General features: G+C 43.3%; 1 protein-coding gene across 1 annotated transcript; it reads right to left on the bottom strand.

Moving 5' to 3' along the window:
• Window positions 1–1,002: 1,002 nt before the first annotated feature.
• LOC306768468 (amyloid-beta A4 precursor protein-binding family A member 1-like) lies at window positions 1,003–18,577 on the bottom strand (the record flags this gene model as incomplete). The annotated part of the gene is made up of 12 exons (XM_079256841.1): window positions 1,003–1,074; window positions 3,216–3,356; window positions 3,447–3,566; window positions 3,693–3,905; window positions 4,243–4,422; window positions 8,492–8,692; window positions 9,138–9,224; window positions 9,410–9,442; window positions 14,782–14,927; window positions 16,139–16,178; window positions 16,346–16,678; window positions 16,784–18,577. The coding sequence occupies 12 exons, from the start codon at window positions 18,575–18,577 to the stop codon at window positions 1,003–1,005; spliced, it is 3,360 nt and encodes a 1,119-aa protein (XP_079112967.1).
• Between the last annotated feature and the right edge of the window lie 318 nt (window positions 18,578–18,895).

The raw sequence follows: 18,895 nt of genomic DNA, 5'->3' as shown, positions 1-18,895 counted from the left end.
CCTGATGATCTGAAGACTATGATCAAAACCCAATAAACTATGTTCATGTGGCGTGGAGCAGGCTCATCTCCACATCCAGATTAACCCCAGTGTGTTTGTATTTGTGCACACTATGACGCTGTGTTATATATATACTAGGATCAAATACAGAATTTCCAGAAACCAACTGGACAGGAATAGGAGCTACAATTGGGCTATATTGGGACGACAATTCACACACCAGAACTGAACAATAGAAGATGGAAAAACATGCTGGTCTAATGATTCTAATCAGCAAGTAGCAACTGTGTGATGCTTCATGTCAACATGTAGAAACATCTCTGAGGAATGTTTTTAGTGCCTTGTTGAATCTATGAAACCAAAAAATAAAACTGTTCTGGAGGTAAAAGGGTGTGGAATGTAGATTATGAAGAGTTGTAAATTTTTATTTTTATTTATTTTTTTAATGAAGCTCATTTCAGAGTTTTTTTTTTTTTTTTGTTCAATCATCATAGAACTGTTTTTATTTTCTATTTTTCCATTTGAAAACAAAAAAAAAACAACACAAACCAGTTTTACTGCCTTTTCCTCAGTTTATTCAGCAGAATATTACATGCATTCCTCTTTACCTTCACCGCTCCCATTCAAAGGTCTTTGTCACTCGAGCCACCCTGACATTTTATAGGTCCATCATGATTAGAGTACATTCAGATATTACAGCGATTTAACCAAAGCTAATATTGACTGTTTGCAACCTAAATATGCACAAGAAAAAAACCCACAAAAGTCTCTTTGGTCAAACATAAAATGCCACATTAACACTCGGCCTAGTGAGATGATCTGCCTTCTGCTGTCAGACTGGAGATGTACATGTTCACATGACAGTCAAATGTACAGATTTAAGGCAAGTCAAGTGATATCAAAGAGGACACAGCGAGGAGGGGATTTAAAACAACTGCGATAGGGGTGGACAGTAGGAGAGACTAACTGAGTGACACGGTGGGAGGAGAGAGAAGTGTGTGTTTAGATGTAGACTGGTTGTTCCTGCGCTGTCAGGAGACGGTACATGGCTGCAGGCATCGTCTTCATGTGGATCTGCAGCAGGAAGAAACAAAATCAGTTTTTTTTAGTTTGATAACTTTTTTATAATGATGAGTTACAAGAGAAAAGCTCAGAGCAGCGATATACATTTGTTCTCATTTGAGTTTGTTTGTCTGTTAGAAACATTACTCTAAAAGTTATAGATGCATTTTGATTAAATTTTCAGGATATGTTGTGGGTTTGACAAAGAAATGATTACATTTTGGTGGAGATCTGGAAGAGATCCTGGATTCTGAATCACTTTGAAGTTATGTTTGGTGTTGATCACAATATGCTTGGCGGAGGTCTGCGCTCTCCGAGTGCTTTTCTAGTTTTTGATGCTTTAATTTTGAGATTGGGGATGGGGTTTCACTTTCTTTCAATCTCAAAGCTAATTTTCAAATGATTTGTCAATTTTTGTTATTATCTCAAGAAATTTGCCTTTTGTTTTTTCATTATCTACTAAGTGTGGCTGGTTATTACAGAATAATGAGTTTTGTTTGCTCGAAAACAGCAAGATGAGATTAAAAACATAGTAGTTAGCACCTGGTTTCATTCGTAGTTGATGTTAAGTTGATAAGAGGCTGTCACCAATTTTTTTTTTCTTTCTTAACGACAGATCTTTTGAGTTTTAGATAGAAAGTTTAAAAACTTGTCTGGATATTTTAAAAAAAAAAAAAAAGTTTTCAATAATGGCTGTTCTCATCTTCCGTATATGATAACTGATACTGATTGCTTTTTTTTTCCTGCAACAGGGACAGAATTAAATTTGCCCAATGAAATTAAAGAACCATTTCAGATCTTTGAATTGAAGATGTCATTTTAAATTTTATATTGTGCTAAACTCAGGCCCCCCCCTCCTTTTTTTTTTAAAATTCCCAACCAAACGTTAATAAATCTCAGTAGTTTCAGGTCAAAGTGACACATCTAACACAGTAAAAACATTGATGTGGTGGGGTTCATGTTTGACTTGTTCCCCAAAAATATGGCACAGTTGGATCTTGGGTTGAGGCTGCTTATTAATCGCCCAGTAAATCCACCAAAGTGCAGTAATACTTACAGTGAGAAAATATGTACAGTATGTACAATATTTACACTGATCTTGCCTCCAAAAGATCTCCAGCTAAAAAAAAAACCACACTTCGTTCTACACTCCACTCTGTACTCCTACCTCTCCACTCTGTTTAGCTCAGAATGAGCTCCTGATAAACCGAAAGCTCCTCCCACACCCGTAAGCTTCCCAGTTAGCCTGAATTGTTATTCAGGTGGATGTAAAAGAAAAACAATCTGCAATCGAGTTTTATCTCTAAACAACATGTTACAGACTTGTTAGTTTTATTTGACTTTTTATTTAGTTTATTTATTCCATCTATTCTACAGAAATATTTATACATAATAAATTATCGTATTTCTATAATAGAAATATTCTATAAAAACAGACTTCAGGAAACTTAGTATTTATGTATGAAATTTTAGACTATATTTGTTTATTCTTCGGTATGTTTGAAAGGGTTAATCCCCATGGAGCTGTCGGCAGCAACATCCGATCCCTGTAGGATAACAGCTCCTTCCTTTCACATGATATATAACATATAACTAGTGGCATTGCGTATGCAAACTTCTCTATCTGAAAACTTTCTGGTTACTTAAAAATCATGTTACATTAACCAGCTAGTTAGTAAATAAACAAGCAAATAACCCTGATGGGAACATGGTGCCTGAATCAACAGACGTTAGCCTCAGTCTCAGATCTGCCCTCCATGCATCCTTCTGTTTTTATTAGAGCAGGAGAAGTCTTCCTCTTAAGTCTGAATTTACAGATTAAGCAGAGCGTCAGTGTTGAGAAATGATCCTCAGATCTGCGGTCACACCGGTGTGATGAGGAACCAGCTTCAGCTTCACCCTCACACCTGTTTGGTGTCGATAAAACTCGTTTCATTTGGGAATATGTATCTGTAATTTAGGCTGATATCAGAAAACTCTGTGGTAGTTTGAGATGGTCCATAGCAACATTCGTCTCTTCAACATGAGGAAGAAGAGAAGCTTCGCTTTTACCCGGATATGAAGCTCAATTTGCTTCAACAATGAATAACATTAAGAGAAGAAGAGACGGAGGCCAGACATGCGAAGATAAACTTCACGGATTGTCCCTTTACCTCCCCCATGGCGTTAGACAGGATCTGAACGATCTTCTCATGAGGCGTCGCCACGACGCTCTGGCTGTTGATCTCGATGATGCGGTGGCCAACGCGGACCCCTCCTCTCTCGGCGATGCCTCCTCTCATCAGGCTGCAGATCTGCAGTTACAAGCGTGATTAGATCAACCCTCATCCGAGGGGAATGATGCTGCTCCGTCCCTGTTGCTAAGCAACCAGCGCTGGACTCACTATGCCGTTTTGGACGCTGAAGCCCAGCTGGTATCGGAGGTCCGGCCTGCGGATAAGCACCATGGTAACGGGAGGACACCTGACGATGTTCATCTTGATCCTGGATTGAGATTTCAGACCCTGGAGAGACAGCGGTCGACTTTTATTCTGAGGATTTTTCTCATGAATAAGTGAATCATGGTCGATGTTTCATTTATCCAACAGAATCAGTTTATTGATTGATGAGTTTATAGATCAGCCGCTCACCTTGATGATGCTCTGGCAGGTGCTGAGAGGCAAACCCACCAGACTGGTCCCGTTTATGGTCATGATTTGATCTCCGATGTTGAGCCGCCCGGACTTCTCGGCCGGGCCGGCGTGCATCATGCTGGCGATGATGACGGTGGGGAGGATGGAGCCCCAGCCCGACTCCACGATCACCACACCCAGGATCTCGCCTTTCTGCTTCTCGATGTAAACCTGCGCAGAAACGAAGACTGAAATCTGGATGCAGAGAGATTGTTTTTAAAGAGTAAAATCCACATGAGATGTGCAGAGGGAAGACGAGGAGGAAGGTCTGGGGTCAGACCAGGATGAGCGTCTCATCCTTCAAGCTGAAGTTAGAAAGGTTATTTTTAAGAGATTTTCTGCACAGCGGTCACACAGCTGTGCAGAAAACTCCTAACCAGATGTTCATTTGAAACAGCTGGAAGGTAAAATCCAACTGACCCGAACAGAAATGTGCTGCAATCCAGCTCTAGAAATAGAAAAGGTGAATGAAACCCTCCTGCGTGCTGCCACCTGCTGGCAGACTTACGTCTCTGCAGTTCTCTGACTTGGAGAAGTGGATGAGGTCGTCGTTGTACATGTCCTGAGTGTTGAGCAGGTCGCTGTACTCCCTCTGGCTCAGGTCCTCGGGGTCGATGCCGTTGGCCCTGAGGAACTCCTGGTAGGCAACGCTGAAGGACTGCCCGATGGACTGAGCGATGAGCTGGGCCTGAGAACGGGAGGACAGGATGATTCATCTTAAAAGGATCCTCTAGGTGGCAGCAAACAGTTGTTGGTCTGATCATTAAGAGATATTTTCACCCCGGAGGAAGGCTGTGCAGCAGCTTTGCAGCCAGAAGGACCAGAACCAGTTAAAGAGACTCAACAAGCTCATGAAGAAGGCTGCTGCTGTGTACATATACACACCTACATACATACATATATATATACAGTATTTTTTGTTATTATTATTATCATCATTATTATTATTTTTATTTAATAGTAATAATCATATGTTATATATGTATATTTATTCTTTAGTTTTATTTATAGATTATATAGATAGATATAAATCTATAATAAAATCTATAATAAAATATATATATATATATATATATATATATATATATATATATATATATATATATATATATATATATATATACACAAACATATATTTAATATAGACTATAGACTCCCTCACATCCTCTACACAACAGCAGCCATTGCTCTTTAGAACTAGATGATGACTGGAAATTAATTATGAATTAATACAGTGTTTTTCATTAAATTTGATGAATGAACAATGAGATGAAACACATGAGATTGGTAGCTAACAAAATGAATGTGCGCTAAGCTAATAAGTAGGACGCTAATAAGGAATACAGAAAATGTATAACTATGTGCTTCACTGTGAAGGAGTATTTCCTGGACTCCAGCATGTCTGTACGCTGCTTACACTGTTTAGGAGCAGACTGAGACAACAAAGTTAGCAGGAAACAAAAAGAAGAAGGTCTAATAGTGTTTTTTTTTTTTTTTTTAAGTTGGACATAACAGAAAAGGGTCATTAAACTCTGAGCTATGAGTTTACGTGTAAGAAAGTAGAGTTTCCAGATAGCAAACATAAATTTGGTCCAAACATGGCCCACATCTGCAGTACTGTTTGGCCCATATGTGGCCTTGGCTTATGGTGCTGGTTCCATTGGAGTGTAGCTACTAAAGGTCAGCTACATGACAACCATGTGTAGCCCACAGTAACCAATGTAGAGGCTGAAAACTGACATCTGGACCACATCTGGTCCACTCAACAGATGTTGCCATACCTGAGTCATAAATAGTCCAGATTAAGCCTATACATGTCTGCTATCTGGCTGGCTCTGTGCTGGGGACTGGTCTGCAGCTTCTGGAGCTGACTGCCCGTAGAAGACCACTGCATAAGCTGTAGGACATGATGGACAGTTCTTCACATCCTCTACATGACAGAATAAGGAAGCAACAGTGAGTTCAGTCAGAGGCTTCTTTAAGTAGCTGCCAGACAGAAAGATGACAGCTGTCAATGATAAATATGAGTGATTATTATATTATTTCTGCCTCTGGCCTGCTTATTGCTGGGATTGGCTCCAGCTTCCCCGTGAACCCAAATTAGATTAAAGGGTACAGAAAAGGAATGATTATTTCTTTAAAATAAAACTACTACAACATTTTCACTGCTCTTCGGGAATATAAAGTGGTTTTAAATTATTATAATTGATTATTTGAACTGGTTTGTCCAGATGTAAAAGGTGTTTGACTCCATGGACTTTATTCACCAGGGTTTTAAAGCATTTTCATCCTGGTCAGAAACCTTTTTCAGCTTTCTCTGTCAGGAAAAATTCTCTTCTAACACTGTAGTTTTGCTGAACAGTGGAAAAATTTATTGATTTTCTTTCCAGCCTCTGAATGCAATTTAAAAAAGAGATGAAAGAAAAACAAAACATTCAGCAGTAGTCTGTTGGGAGCTTATGCAGCTTCACTGCAGTCTTTTTCAGACAAATTCTCACTTGAATGCACTTTCGGTACAGTCACAGCTTAGCAACGCTTGACAACAGTCACAGTTGTCGTGAGTCATCCTGTGGGGATCACTGGACTGAAATCTTTCCCCTGTGGAACAACTGAGCTCCTGCGTATAGTTTATCAGACTCAGAGTTTCAAACTAACACAATGTGTGGGAGGCATAGACCGTATATGAAAGATGGACGGAGCCTCCGGTGGTTAAAAGTGAAGCCTAAGTGCATAAAACTGCAGTTCCCCCTTCATCCACTAGGGGCTCCAAAACAGAGCAAATCTCCATAGACTCCCATTTTAAAAAGACCAACTTCACAGCAGAAATAAACATGTTTACAGCCTGGTTCAAAAATCCATTTTAGGTTTAATAGGTCAGGTTTACCTTCATGACAATGTGTGGGGGTATGAATTTTTTTTCTAACCCGCCTGTTTACAAGTTATTTAATCTCGAAGTTCGGCATTAGGGGGCGTGTCCTTTTGATTGACAGGTACCTGATCTCACGCTTCAAGTTAATAACGTGACTAAGCTTCAGCCCGCTTACCTCCATTAGCTGGTTAGCTCCTGTTAGCTCCGGATTAGCTCGGTTAGCTCTTAGTTACAGAAAGCTCGGAGTTCGCTCGATGTCAGTCATCCACCATGACGCTCCCAGCCCCCCTCTCAGCTCCATCTCTTTGCCCATATTTGTATTTTCCGGGTGAGACGACGCACATGCCAAGATGGCGATGGTAGGAACCGCCCACCGAGCTTCAAATTAGCTCTTCAGAAACCTACGGGTGACGTCACGGAGGCTACTTGCATCTCTATATACAGTCTATGGAGGGAGGATACTAATTAATGTGAATGTCCATGGAGGCATTCAACCTCGCACATGTTTTTGCTAATTACACCCTACTGGAAGTGAAAAAAAAGACATGCCCATGCTAATAGGAAAAAATTTCAACACTTTTTTCCTAAATGCAAGTGTGAGTCCTAATGGTGTAGTGACTAAAGTCAGTGTGCTTCAAAACAGGAGGTTATGGGTTCAAATCCCAAATTTGGCCAATTAGACAAAATGTCGGTTGACTTTTTTTTTTTTTTTGTCAATTTCTTATACTTATGCAATTTCATTTTAATCATTCAGCATAGTTCAATAAATGGGCATTCACATTTGGTATTATTTCAATAATAGCTGGTTCTAGTTATTACAGTTTTTCAGATGAGTTTGTTTCCATTATTCCTGGGTACAAGATTCCAGCCACTGATCATAATATAGTTTCAATAGGAGTCTGACCTGAAGGCCAGACATTAAGTCCTGACCTGTTGGTAACATATGGCGTCTTTCTTGTGTAAAGTTTCAGGTTTATATTTGTGGATGTGTTGGTGAGCTGTGATTGATTAAAATGATTTTCTAAGGTCTTCCTGAGTCCATGTGGTGATGCTAACAATGGTGATGGTTTCTCATTTTATAGCTTCATTACTGAAAGGCTATTCAACAATAGCCTCTGCTCTTATGCTGAGATGTCATCAGGGTCCCTGAATTTTTTCCTATAATTTTCCATTGACGGGGTTAAAAACTGATTTTTCAAATTAGGGTTTTTTTGGTGGAATTTATTGTTAACGTTGTTTGACAAAGATTGGCACATATTTGTGAGCAATGAGACATTAGAGTTTGAGACTATGCTGTATGCTGCTTTTATAGCTAATAATGACACCCTCACCAGTTGGATATTTCAGAAAACTGTATCTTCTACATCTTGTTGTTTTGGGTTTTTTTTTTACATTTTTTGTGTTGCTGACATGAAATGATTAATTTTCTTTTTCCAGTACAATAAAAGTGGTCTGTGACGTTACTGAAAAGGTTAAAATGTTTTCATTTTTTAATCGCGTTATAGAAAACTTACCATTTGTTCTGTGAACAGCGATCAGAAAACAGCCGTAATGTACTAGAAATAAAAAATAAACTAGGATATTTTTTTTTTATCAAGAACAATTAATAGCAACGGCTGCCATTTTCCTCATTTTATGTATGTTTATCGAACAAGTAACAGCCGTGGTCTGGACGTACCTGAAGCAGTGGTTAAATCTGTGACAAGCAAGACTACACATCCTTTACCTCTCTGCAGACCCAGTGCAGATATGAGACACTGACATTCCTCCAAGAACACAGTGACCAGGTAGTTTTAATACCATCAACCAAACTTCAAATATAAAACTTTTACAGCCGTTTCGTACCAGATGTTGTGACTCAGTTCTAACATAAAAAGCCAAAACTCACATCCTCAGACTCGAAAACGTGGCAGATCATCCTGTACAGCCTTCTGTCATCGTTGGTCATGGTGGTCTGCTCAGCTGTGTGGTCCAGGTTTTCCTGGGCGCTGCGGGAACGGACCATTTTGCCTCTCGCCATGAGAACCACCATGTTACCAATGTCAGCGATGTAGGATATGGTCCTCAGTGGCAAGTCCATCAAAGACTCCTGGTGGCCAGAAACACATGAGAGGCTCTAAATGGACCAGTTTCACACACTATTAAAGGAGCTAAGTCTATACCCGGCTACCGATGCACTACTTCGCTGTAAACTGTCTGTAATAACTGATTTTTCCCTCTAGTTGCCAGTTCAGTTGTCAGTTTTTCCATTTGATTGCGCATTAAAGTGTCTTTGTGGGAAACAAACATCAGCTCGTACACTTGCAATCTAAAACCCTTTACCTTTCCGGGCCAAAACATCTGATGATCCAGTGACGTCTCCCGTTAACAGCACTTTAACCGCGCCCCCCCACCCCCCATAACAGCATCAAGGTGAATTACAGTCAAACAACTGGCTCCTATACACACAATCCTGATAATGTGCTTTGTGTTTTGTTGAAGGAGAATTATCATGGCATACCCTGTCACAGGGACGGAAGGCACTATTTTTATACCTGCGTGTCGGCATTGAGGACTTTGATCCTCTGCGTGGACATGAACAGGTCGACCTCAGCGGTGGACGGAGCCTCGCCGTCGGGGCTCTGCAGCCGGAAGGAACAAAAAGAAAGAAGAAGCAACAGACTGAGGTTAGGGAGAGTCTAAAGGCTATTTTGGGCTGCGTGGCCATTTTCCACCCACATCATCGTTCAACCATAATTTCCCATACAGCCGAGTCAACTTTGACGTGATTCATGCAATCACGGAGAAGCAGAATGAATCAACTCACCTTTTTCCTGTTCTTCGCCTGCTTCTGAGCCGCCTGCAGGGTTTAGAAAACAGAACACGTCAGAAAAACACACACGAAGGCAGCGCTTTGAGACACAGCTTGGTCACCGCCGACCGTCTCCAAATGCCAAATAAAGGGACAAAAGAAGCAAATAGGTGTATGCAATGTGTTTATGTGTGTGAGTGTATTTGTGGGAAGACAGTGATGTTGCTGTCTATCACATCTGACATCAGCAGGAAGCCAGAGGCCTCAGCAACAACCGTTATCAAAAGTTTCCTCATCATCAATGTGACACGACGCTCCCTGAAGACAGAAAAGGGACCTCATGTGTTTCAGGCTTGTGCCACCATTAGCTCTCTGATTTCATACCGGTCTGCTGAGACTTTAAACTCAGAAGCAGCGCATCATTTCTAGTGTGTGTAAATACCATAGACTGTATGTAAAGAGATGGGCGGAGCCTCTGTGACATCACCCATAGGTTTCTGAAGAGCTGAATTGAAGCTCGGTGGGCGATTCCGACCATCGCCATCTTTGTAGAGGCATGTGCGTCGTCTCGCCAGGAAAATACAAATATGGGCAAAGAGATGGAGCTGAGAGGGGGGATGGGAGCGTCATGGTGGATGATTGACATCGAGCGAACTCCAAGCTTTCTGTAGCTAAGAGCTAACCGAGCTAACCCGGAGATAACAGGAGCTAACCAGCTAACGGAGGTAAGCGGGCTAAAGCTAATTCACATTGTTAACTGGCTAAAAACCGCGGTTGTTCTACGTTATTCTTACTTGAAGCGGGAAATTGGGTACCTGTCAATCAAAAGGACACGCCTTTAAATATGCCGAACTTCAAGATTAAATTACTTTTTAGAAAAAAATTCACTCCCTCCACAGTTGTCATGAAGGTAAACCTGAACTATTAAACCTAAAATGGATTTTTGAACCAGGCTGTAAACATGTTTATTTCTGCTGTGAAGTTGGTCTTTTTAACATGGGAGTCTATGGGGATTTGCTCTGTTTTGGAGCCCCTAGTGGATGAAGGGGGAACTGCAGTTTTACACACTTCCGCATAGGTTTCATTTTTACCCACCAGAGGCTCTGTCCATCTTTCATATATAGTCTATGGTAAATACATACATATTGTGTCATAACTATGAGTTGACTCTACGTGGATCACACAGCCAACGGACAATAAGAGGCACAAGCTTGACTTCATCACTTTTAAGGCTTTTAAAATGTCTAAAACCACAGTACTGCTCCAGTTCACAAAGATGCTAAAACTGAGGAAAATATGTTTAATATGAAAACTACCAGTCATTCCCTCAGACCATCTCCTCTTTGCCTCCATTTTCTTCTGGAACAACTAACAAGCTTGTAGATGAGTTCAGCTCCAGAGATACAGATGTTTTAGAGTCTGTTGCTCCAACGAGGTTATAGACAGAGAAAAGAGCTTCATGGAGGAACTCCATAATGGAGAAGAGAGTCAAAAAGCTGAATACAGATGGTAAAAAGACTAATCTCCACCATAAAAATGTGACCTTCTGTAGGAGCCATATTTCTTTTATAAGTTTGCCATCCACCAGGGGGGTCGTATCACGTATCATGACGCTTGTAGCGGGCGTTATTTAAGGGTCATGATTTTACCTGCACGGTTGTTGTTAATGAGAGAGGCAAACATTTCTTCTACTGTACGATTCATGTTTTTGACACCGTTGATTGACTCTGTTATATCTCAAAACCAACAGAAAGATAATAAATACCGACTTGATCCCAAGGACAACAGAGAGGAGTGATCACTGTTGAGGAAGAACACGTAGTAAGTTCATTAACAACCAGTAGTGCATTGTAGATGTTAAACGCTACACCTTCTCTTAAACTATGAGCCCTCGCAGACTCTGAGGTCCTCTGGTACGGGCCTCTTCACTGCTGGTCATGGTGGCGTGCATGTGTGAAGGAGATTATTATGTGTTGTGTGTTTATAAATGAATTAAAACCTTCTGCATTTGTTCAGCGCACCTGATACCATAGTATGCAAGAAATACAGGCTTTAAAAAAACCCAAAAGCTTTATGGTTTGTGATGACGTTTCAGGATATTTACAGGTTACGTTTTCTATAAACCTGATATTTTAAATGACACACAATTGTAAGTGAAAATAGGAGTGCTTAAAAACTTCTTGGAATTAGCTGTAAAACAATAATATTGAGAATCTGCATGTTGTTTGAAAAAGGACTTTAAATGGAGACGTATGAATAATGGGAGAAAAATTATTATATGTTAACTGCTTCTGTGTTCCTGCATCTGAAATAAGAAATAAAAAGACTAAATGGCTTCTCCAGAAAGAGAAAGAGGACAAGATGAGATGAATAACAGGATGAGTTAAGAGAATATCAAACAATTGAGGGTTTATCTTCCAGACTGTCTGATATTCTCATAATTGAGACTCTTTACTGACATCTAGTGGTCAAGTTGATCGTTACGTTAACCCGACCAATCAAAAACGAGCCCAGATGAGGAAACCGAACTAAAACTAAAAACATACGAAGGTTACATACGAAGCAATCAGTAACATTGAGACTGAAGTAGATCTGCAGCTGTTCTTCAACAAGCCAAAGCAGCTGGATTTCATCCCGACGACACCTCGACATTATTACAGTCAGAGCAGAAACCGTCTGGGAGCTGCTAAACGCTGCAGCCCTGCTGAGGATCAGAGTTTAAGTCTGCAGCTTTGATGGTTTAATACCGCAAACCTCACGAGAGGGGGAGTAAAGAGATAGAAACTCCTCTGCACTCAGTGGAAAAGCTTTTTATGGTGGCGGATTTCACCGGACTGTGAGATTTTTTTTATAGTTTGTCGTAACGTTTTCTTCTCGGCAGACCGTGTCTCCCATCAGGGACAATAAAATGACTGATACTACAGCGGATAATTGTCAGAGTCATTATAACTCTGCAGCAGCTTCATGCTTGCACAGCTAAAGCACCGTCTGCTGCAAGTGTGTGTGTGTGTGTGTGTGTGTGTGTGTGTGTGTGTGTGTGTGTGTGTGTTTCTGCCTCTGTTTCTTCACAACACTGTGCAGTAGAGATGCAGAGTATGACGGTGTGAGGTTTTGGGCCAGATCTGCAGGAGGCTGTTGTCTCTTTCTATTTCCTTTTTACTTCTACGGGAAGTTTTAGGAGTCGGATGCAACAAAGATGTGATCGCAGCGAGGCTGTGACGGCGCCTTCTCAGAGACATACATGCTCGTTGATTCAGCAGGACTACAGATGGATGTTCTCCTGGTTTGTGGAGGTTCTCTAAGTAAAACCAGAGGCGGCATTTCTATCCGTGGGAGAAGCTCCCAGTTTGGGTTCAGGAAGCAGAGATCGCCTCTACTCTCTTTATGATCAAACGTTTCTTTGTGATAAATCTTCCAGTTAGGTCCGGCTTGGTGACCCTTCGGCTGATTTATACGTCTGCTTCAAGGTCGCTTCATGTAGGACCTCTACCAGACCCCACCCTGAATGATGAATAAAGTATCTTTTGATTTGATTTGATTTGATGAACTACCCCAGCACTGGTAATAACCAGGATAATCTGACTTTACTGTATTTACACACCGAACCTTCGAATATTTTCTGCAAAAAAGTGAAATAACTGAAAAAACTTAAATAATTCAACGTTATTTATTAATGTTCATTTATTCATTTCTTATTTTAACCGCTCAGTCCAATCAAGGGTTGTGGGGGAGCTGGAGCCTATCCCAGCAGCCTTTGGGCAGGAGGCGGGGTACACTGCATTAATATATAATATAATAGCATTTATATAATAAATATAATAGCACTGATCAATATGTACCCTACAGGGTGTACCTGTCTCTCGCCCAGTGATGGCTGGGATACACTCCAGCTTCCATATAACCCCAAGTTGGACTAGACAGTTAAGAAAATGGATGGATGGATGATCAATATATCCCGTTTTAGCAGCTGATCATTGAGGTGAAGAATTCTTACGTCTGTTTTGGTTAAAAAAACAAAAAAACAAACCTCCAACAGCAGATTCCAGACGTTCTTCTCCTCCATCGCTCTGAAAGTCGTCTAAGTGTGTCTGAAAGTGGTAAAATGTCCATTTTCAGCGTTTCATCAGATGTATGAAATGATTAAACGTGTTTTAGTCCGAGCACCCAGACGCGGCGCAGCTCTGGCGGTCGAGCGCAGCGGTGTCACGCCTGACCTCTGACCTGTGCTGGATGCAACAGTGCATCTCTGTGACGAGCAGTCGCATCAGTGTTTCACGCTGCGCTCCGCAGACAGCTTACACACTTTGACTCATCTGTCATAACATATTTTTTATGCACTTCTTTTGCCCGTTTCACCGTGTGGCTGCTGTGTGTGCGTTTCTGTCACTTCGCCGGATGGAAATTAGGATTCTCTGGACAGAAAGCAGAAGGGACGCGCTGCGAGCAGAAATTGCTTTAACAATGTCTGCTTGTTTTTAAACAACAACTCAAATTGGGTTTCAGATGTTTAAAGGAGGCTGGAAAAGACGACGTATCCAGTTGTCCCGTTCTTCTGTAGGGTGCTACCTACTACCTATAATTTATCACTCTAAAAGTGTATAAAAAATAATAGTGTCACCTTTAACTTTATGCCTTTTGGACGTAACAATAACAGGAATTTTCAGCAGGATTTCCAAGCTGTTCTTTATATGTGTTTAATATCATCTCTGCCGCTTCTTCTCATGCAAAAAGCAACAAAAATCCCTTTGGATTCAGCTCCACCGTGTCTCTGATACTCTCCATTTGATCTCAGAGAATGAAAGTTAAAAACATCTCCCCTCTTGCGTGATGTGTGTTTGACATCATCCACTGTGACTGCAGGAGCGAGCTCTGTACAGCAGTTTATGTAAGATCCGGTGGAGCCGAGGAGACGTTGCTGTAAGACTCTGGATCAGAAGCAGTGATCCGAAGATGACGCATTCTACTCTGAACTGGAGAGGTTTCGCCCGCTGGCGGCATCGCCTGCTGAGGAGGTTTTGGACCTGAAAAGAGCAATGTGAAGCGAAGCTTGGCTCCAGCCAGGAATAATGGGGTCTAAAAGCAAACCCTCCAAGCAAAAAGAAGCTGTGATATTTAACGTCCAACCTGCTCGGTGTTTTTTTTTTTTCAAGTGAAGCTATTTTTGATAAGATGAACTTCAATGTGCATCTTGACCTCTTTGTTTTTATAAAAAACTAAGCAGTGATTAACTGTTGTTGGTTAACAATAACAAACAATGTAAAATGTGTTGCTTTTGAGCAGAAAACCTGGAAAAAGGATTTTCTTTCATTCTTTCTTTCTCGCCTCCACTCTTCTCCAGCCGTCGTGATGCAAACACAGAATGAGTTTTTCGTTTCATTGGTTCTCACCCGGACTCTGCTCATGGCCTCCTGCGCCTGTTGCATGCGGGCGCTCTTTGTGGGCGTTCTCTCTGACAGCAGGTGAGTGCAGCCAAGGTAGGTCGCTGCGAAGATGATGCCATCGATGAGGTCTTCGGGGTCACACGGTCCTGGGACTGTTAGGACCGCAGGTAGTTGTTAGACACACACACATGAACACACACACACACACACACACACACACACACACACACACACACACACACACACATACAGATGGATACTACAGTTTAGATTTGATTTGGTAACTAATGAAGTTAACCTGTTAACTTAGGGATAATGTCATCCTTACTTTCCTCCTTATTCATCCATCCATCTATCCATCTGTCCATGCATCCATCCATCCATCCATCTATCCATCTGTCCATGCATCCATCCATCTATCCATCTGTCCATGCATCCATCCATCCATCCATCCATCTGTCCATGCATCCATCCATCCATCCATCTATCCATCTGTCCATGCATCCATCCATCCATCCATCCATCCGTCCATGCATCCATCCATCCATCTATCATCCATCCATCTGTCCATGCATCCATCCATCCATCATCCATCCATCTGTCCATGCATCCATCCATCCATCCATCCATCTATCCATCTGTCCATGCATCCATCCATCCATTCATCCATCCATCTGTCCATGCATCCATCCATCCATCCATCCATCTGTCCATGCATCCATCCATCCATTCATCCATCCATCCATCTGTCCATGCATCCATCCATCCATCCATCCATCCATCTGTCCATCCATCCATGCATCCATCCATCCATTCATCCATCCATCCATCCATCCATCCATCCATCCATCCATCCATCCGTCCGTCCATGCATCCATCCATCCATCCATCCATCTATCCATCTATCCATGCATCCATCCATCTATTCATGCCTGCATCCATCCATCCATCCATCCATCCATCCATCTGTTTGCTGTTCCTCCTCTCATTCATTTATCCTTCCATCCTCCCTCTTCCTTACCCATTTGACCCTTTTCCTCCCTTCAACATCCTTCCATACTTTCCCTCTCTTTCTCAATCACTCACCCCTCAATCATATCTCCATCCTTCCATCCTGCTATCGCCCTCATCCATCCTTCTATCATCCACTTTATCGCATATTATAATTGTTTATATTTTTCAGACACCATCTGGTGGGTGGCAGGGGGAGGATAATAATTCAGACCCCCCACCCATAACCCACATGGTTGAGGTGTAGTCCTGACTGGTGAACATCACATCTGCTAATCAGTCTTCTCATTGATCCTCTCAGATTAAAAGATCAGGGGAGGATCAAAGTATGATTTTTATTGACTCCACTCACCGTCGACAAATGTGGGAAAGGGAGGAAGAGCTCTGCGGATCTGAGGAGTAAAAAAAAAACAAAAAAACATCCTTAATATTTCTGCTCAAACACCGCATCACTCTCCAAACTTATTTAAATTCATGTCAGCTTCCTCTAAAGTTTCTGGTATTCAGGCATTTATGTTCCGCATCTGCGTTTTGCGCGGACGATTCCAGTCAAACTCACCTCCTGGACAGATGGTTTCTGCTGGGGTGACTGGGACTGCGCTTGTGTTTGCGACTGCTGAGGCTGTTGCTGCTGACGTTGGCACGGTTGGTGCTGATTCAGCGGTGCGTACGGTTGCGGCTGCGTGTACGTCCTCGCGGCGTCCCGCTGCTGGGACTGGTGGCCTTGGTGGTGGTGTTGATGGTTATGCTGGGGCTGCTGTTGGTGGTAGTGCTGTGGGTTGATGCTCCTGGACGACTCGGCTCTCAGAGGACTGACTTGATCCTGAAGGGGAACGGAGGTGTAGCGGGATGGTGACTCTGAAGCAGACTGAGAAGGGGATTGAGGAGAAGACTGAGAGAGATAAGAAGAAATGTCCGGTTAGATACCACAAACAAGACAATGGAAGCGAAGAAAATAGTCAGAAACCAAACTAAAGTGAGGTGGAGTCGTACTAACATGGCCAGTTGTGGCGTATGCATCCTCCGTTGGGCTGATCTCTTGTCTCATCACCCAGATCGGCTCCACAGGCTGGTCCGGCGTGTAGGGGGAGCGCACAGTTTTAGTCTTCACCCCCTCAATCGCCTCTTTGATGTCTTTAATCGCCAAGCTGATGGCGTCTACGGAGCCCTTTGGAACTTCGCCTGATGGATTCCCCACCGCGCTCCGCTCATGATGGGCCTCGCTCACGCTGATCTGCCCGGGGGACGGGGTCTTGGTTTGGGTTTGTGGTTGTCTGAGTGCCTGCCTACCACTTTTAGCGAGAGGGCTTTTATCTGCGCTGTCCCCCTCGCCGTCAGACTGCCCGTCGTAATGGTGCAAGCGGCAGCCGACAGAGCGGTCTGGAGGGGACTGGCGGGAGCAGCGATCTCGAACCTGCCTCGTTGGTGAGGAAGGGGCTCCTTTTTGTACGTTGTCCAGTCTATGCCGAGACTCCTGCTGGGCTTTGTTGGGCTCAGTCCTCCGATTGGATTGGCGACGAGGCTCCCTGTGCAACTCGGGGTAGGAGGTCTTTAGAGGCTCAGGAAAGGAATTAGGATGGGATTTGGGCTCGGAGTACGACTCATAGACGGGCTCTACATAAGATTTTTGGTGGGACTCTGTGTAGAAGTCTGCATAGGTTTTTGGGTAAGACTCAGAGCAGGAGGTGGAGTGGGACAGGGAACACGACTCGGAGCAATCCTCTTCTTCTTCTTCCTCAGGTAGAGGATCATTGTCTGGCAGAGAGCTCATACTGATGTCCTCGCTGAAGTGGTCCACCTGGGGGAATGGTGGAACGTCAGGGGAGGAGGGAGGAGTTGGTGACTGGAGCGGTGGCGGGCTGTGGAGGGGTCCGTCCATACTGAAAGAGGCAACGCTCTCCGTGTCCGAGCAGAGATCTGTGATTTCGCTTCCCTGAGCAGCAGGATCCTCCTCCACATTGTCCATCATGTGTTTCCGGTCCACCTCGACCCTTTCAGCTTGTTCTGCATTGTCGTGGTTGGAGGCGGTGGATGCTGCGGTTGACTGGAAGTCTTCTCGTTCGCCCTCATCCTCTTTATTGTCGTTTGACTCCTCTACTTGCGGTGCTTCGTGCTCATGGAGGTCCTCCTCTGCTTGAGGAGGAGCGTCTTCAGAGTGAAGATGCTCATTTTGAGCAGCAGGACCGGGTGAGAGGTTAGTCGGGGTAACCACGGCAACAGGAGTCTGGTGAGGAGAAGCGCTATCCTGCGGTTGATGCACTGCAGGGTCGACTGATGAGCACGGCTGCTCCGGTACCTCTGCTGGAGCATCTCTTTCCTCTACACCAGCTGAAGAATCCTGGGTCTCTCTGAAGTGCTGCCTCTGTCTGTGGTTTCTGAATCTAGGGTTAGGGTCACCATGACGACGATAGCGGGTTACAGCAGGACGGAACTGCTGGACAGGACGTGGCTCGGCGTCCGGACTCTCAGAAGGGCCCCCAGGAGAAGTCACACCAGGACTCTGAGCTTGGCCTGGGCTCTGGCCTTGTCCAGATGGAGGTCGCCGGCGGTGACGAGGCGGTCCACGACCTGCAGGGTGGTGTTGGTGGTGACGATGAGGATGGTGATGATGATGGTGATGGTGGGGGTTCATTTCTCCATCCTGGTTGAGCATCTGACATGGCCTCCATGACCGACGTACGTGGGGTTCGCCGGTGGTACCGTTAGACTGCCTGCTCCTGGGAGGGGCCGCGGCCGCCGTGTGCTCCTCGCCTGCTTCCCCCGTTGCGTCTTCCTGGTATTTGTGGCTCATTACTGAGGTGTGATTTCACTCCAGGCTTCAGAACACACTCATCTTCAAAGAAACCCCACTCATAACACAACCTGGGAGACAGAGAGACAGAAAAACAAGAAATTTAACTCATGAGGAAAACAAATATCTTATTGGACAATGGCATGGCAGCAACTCAGTGCATTTAGTCACGTACACATGGTCAAGATGACTTGTTGAAGCTCAAACTGAGCATCACACAGAGGAAGAAAGGGGATTTAAGTAACTAAACACGGTGTGGTTATTGATATTATAGAAACGGCTGATTTGCTGGGATTTTCACACACAACCATCTCAAAG

The sequence above is a fragment of the Telmatherina bonti genome, assembly GCF_933228915.1.
Source record: "Telmatherina bonti genome assembly, chromosome: 17".
Classification (NCBI taxonomy): domain Eukaryota; kingdom Metazoa; phylum Chordata; class Actinopteri; order Atheriniformes; family Telmatherinidae; genus Telmatherina; species Telmatherina bonti.
The sequence above is the reverse complement of the archived record's forward strand: the minus strand, read 5'-3'. Positions and strand labels throughout refer to the sequence as shown.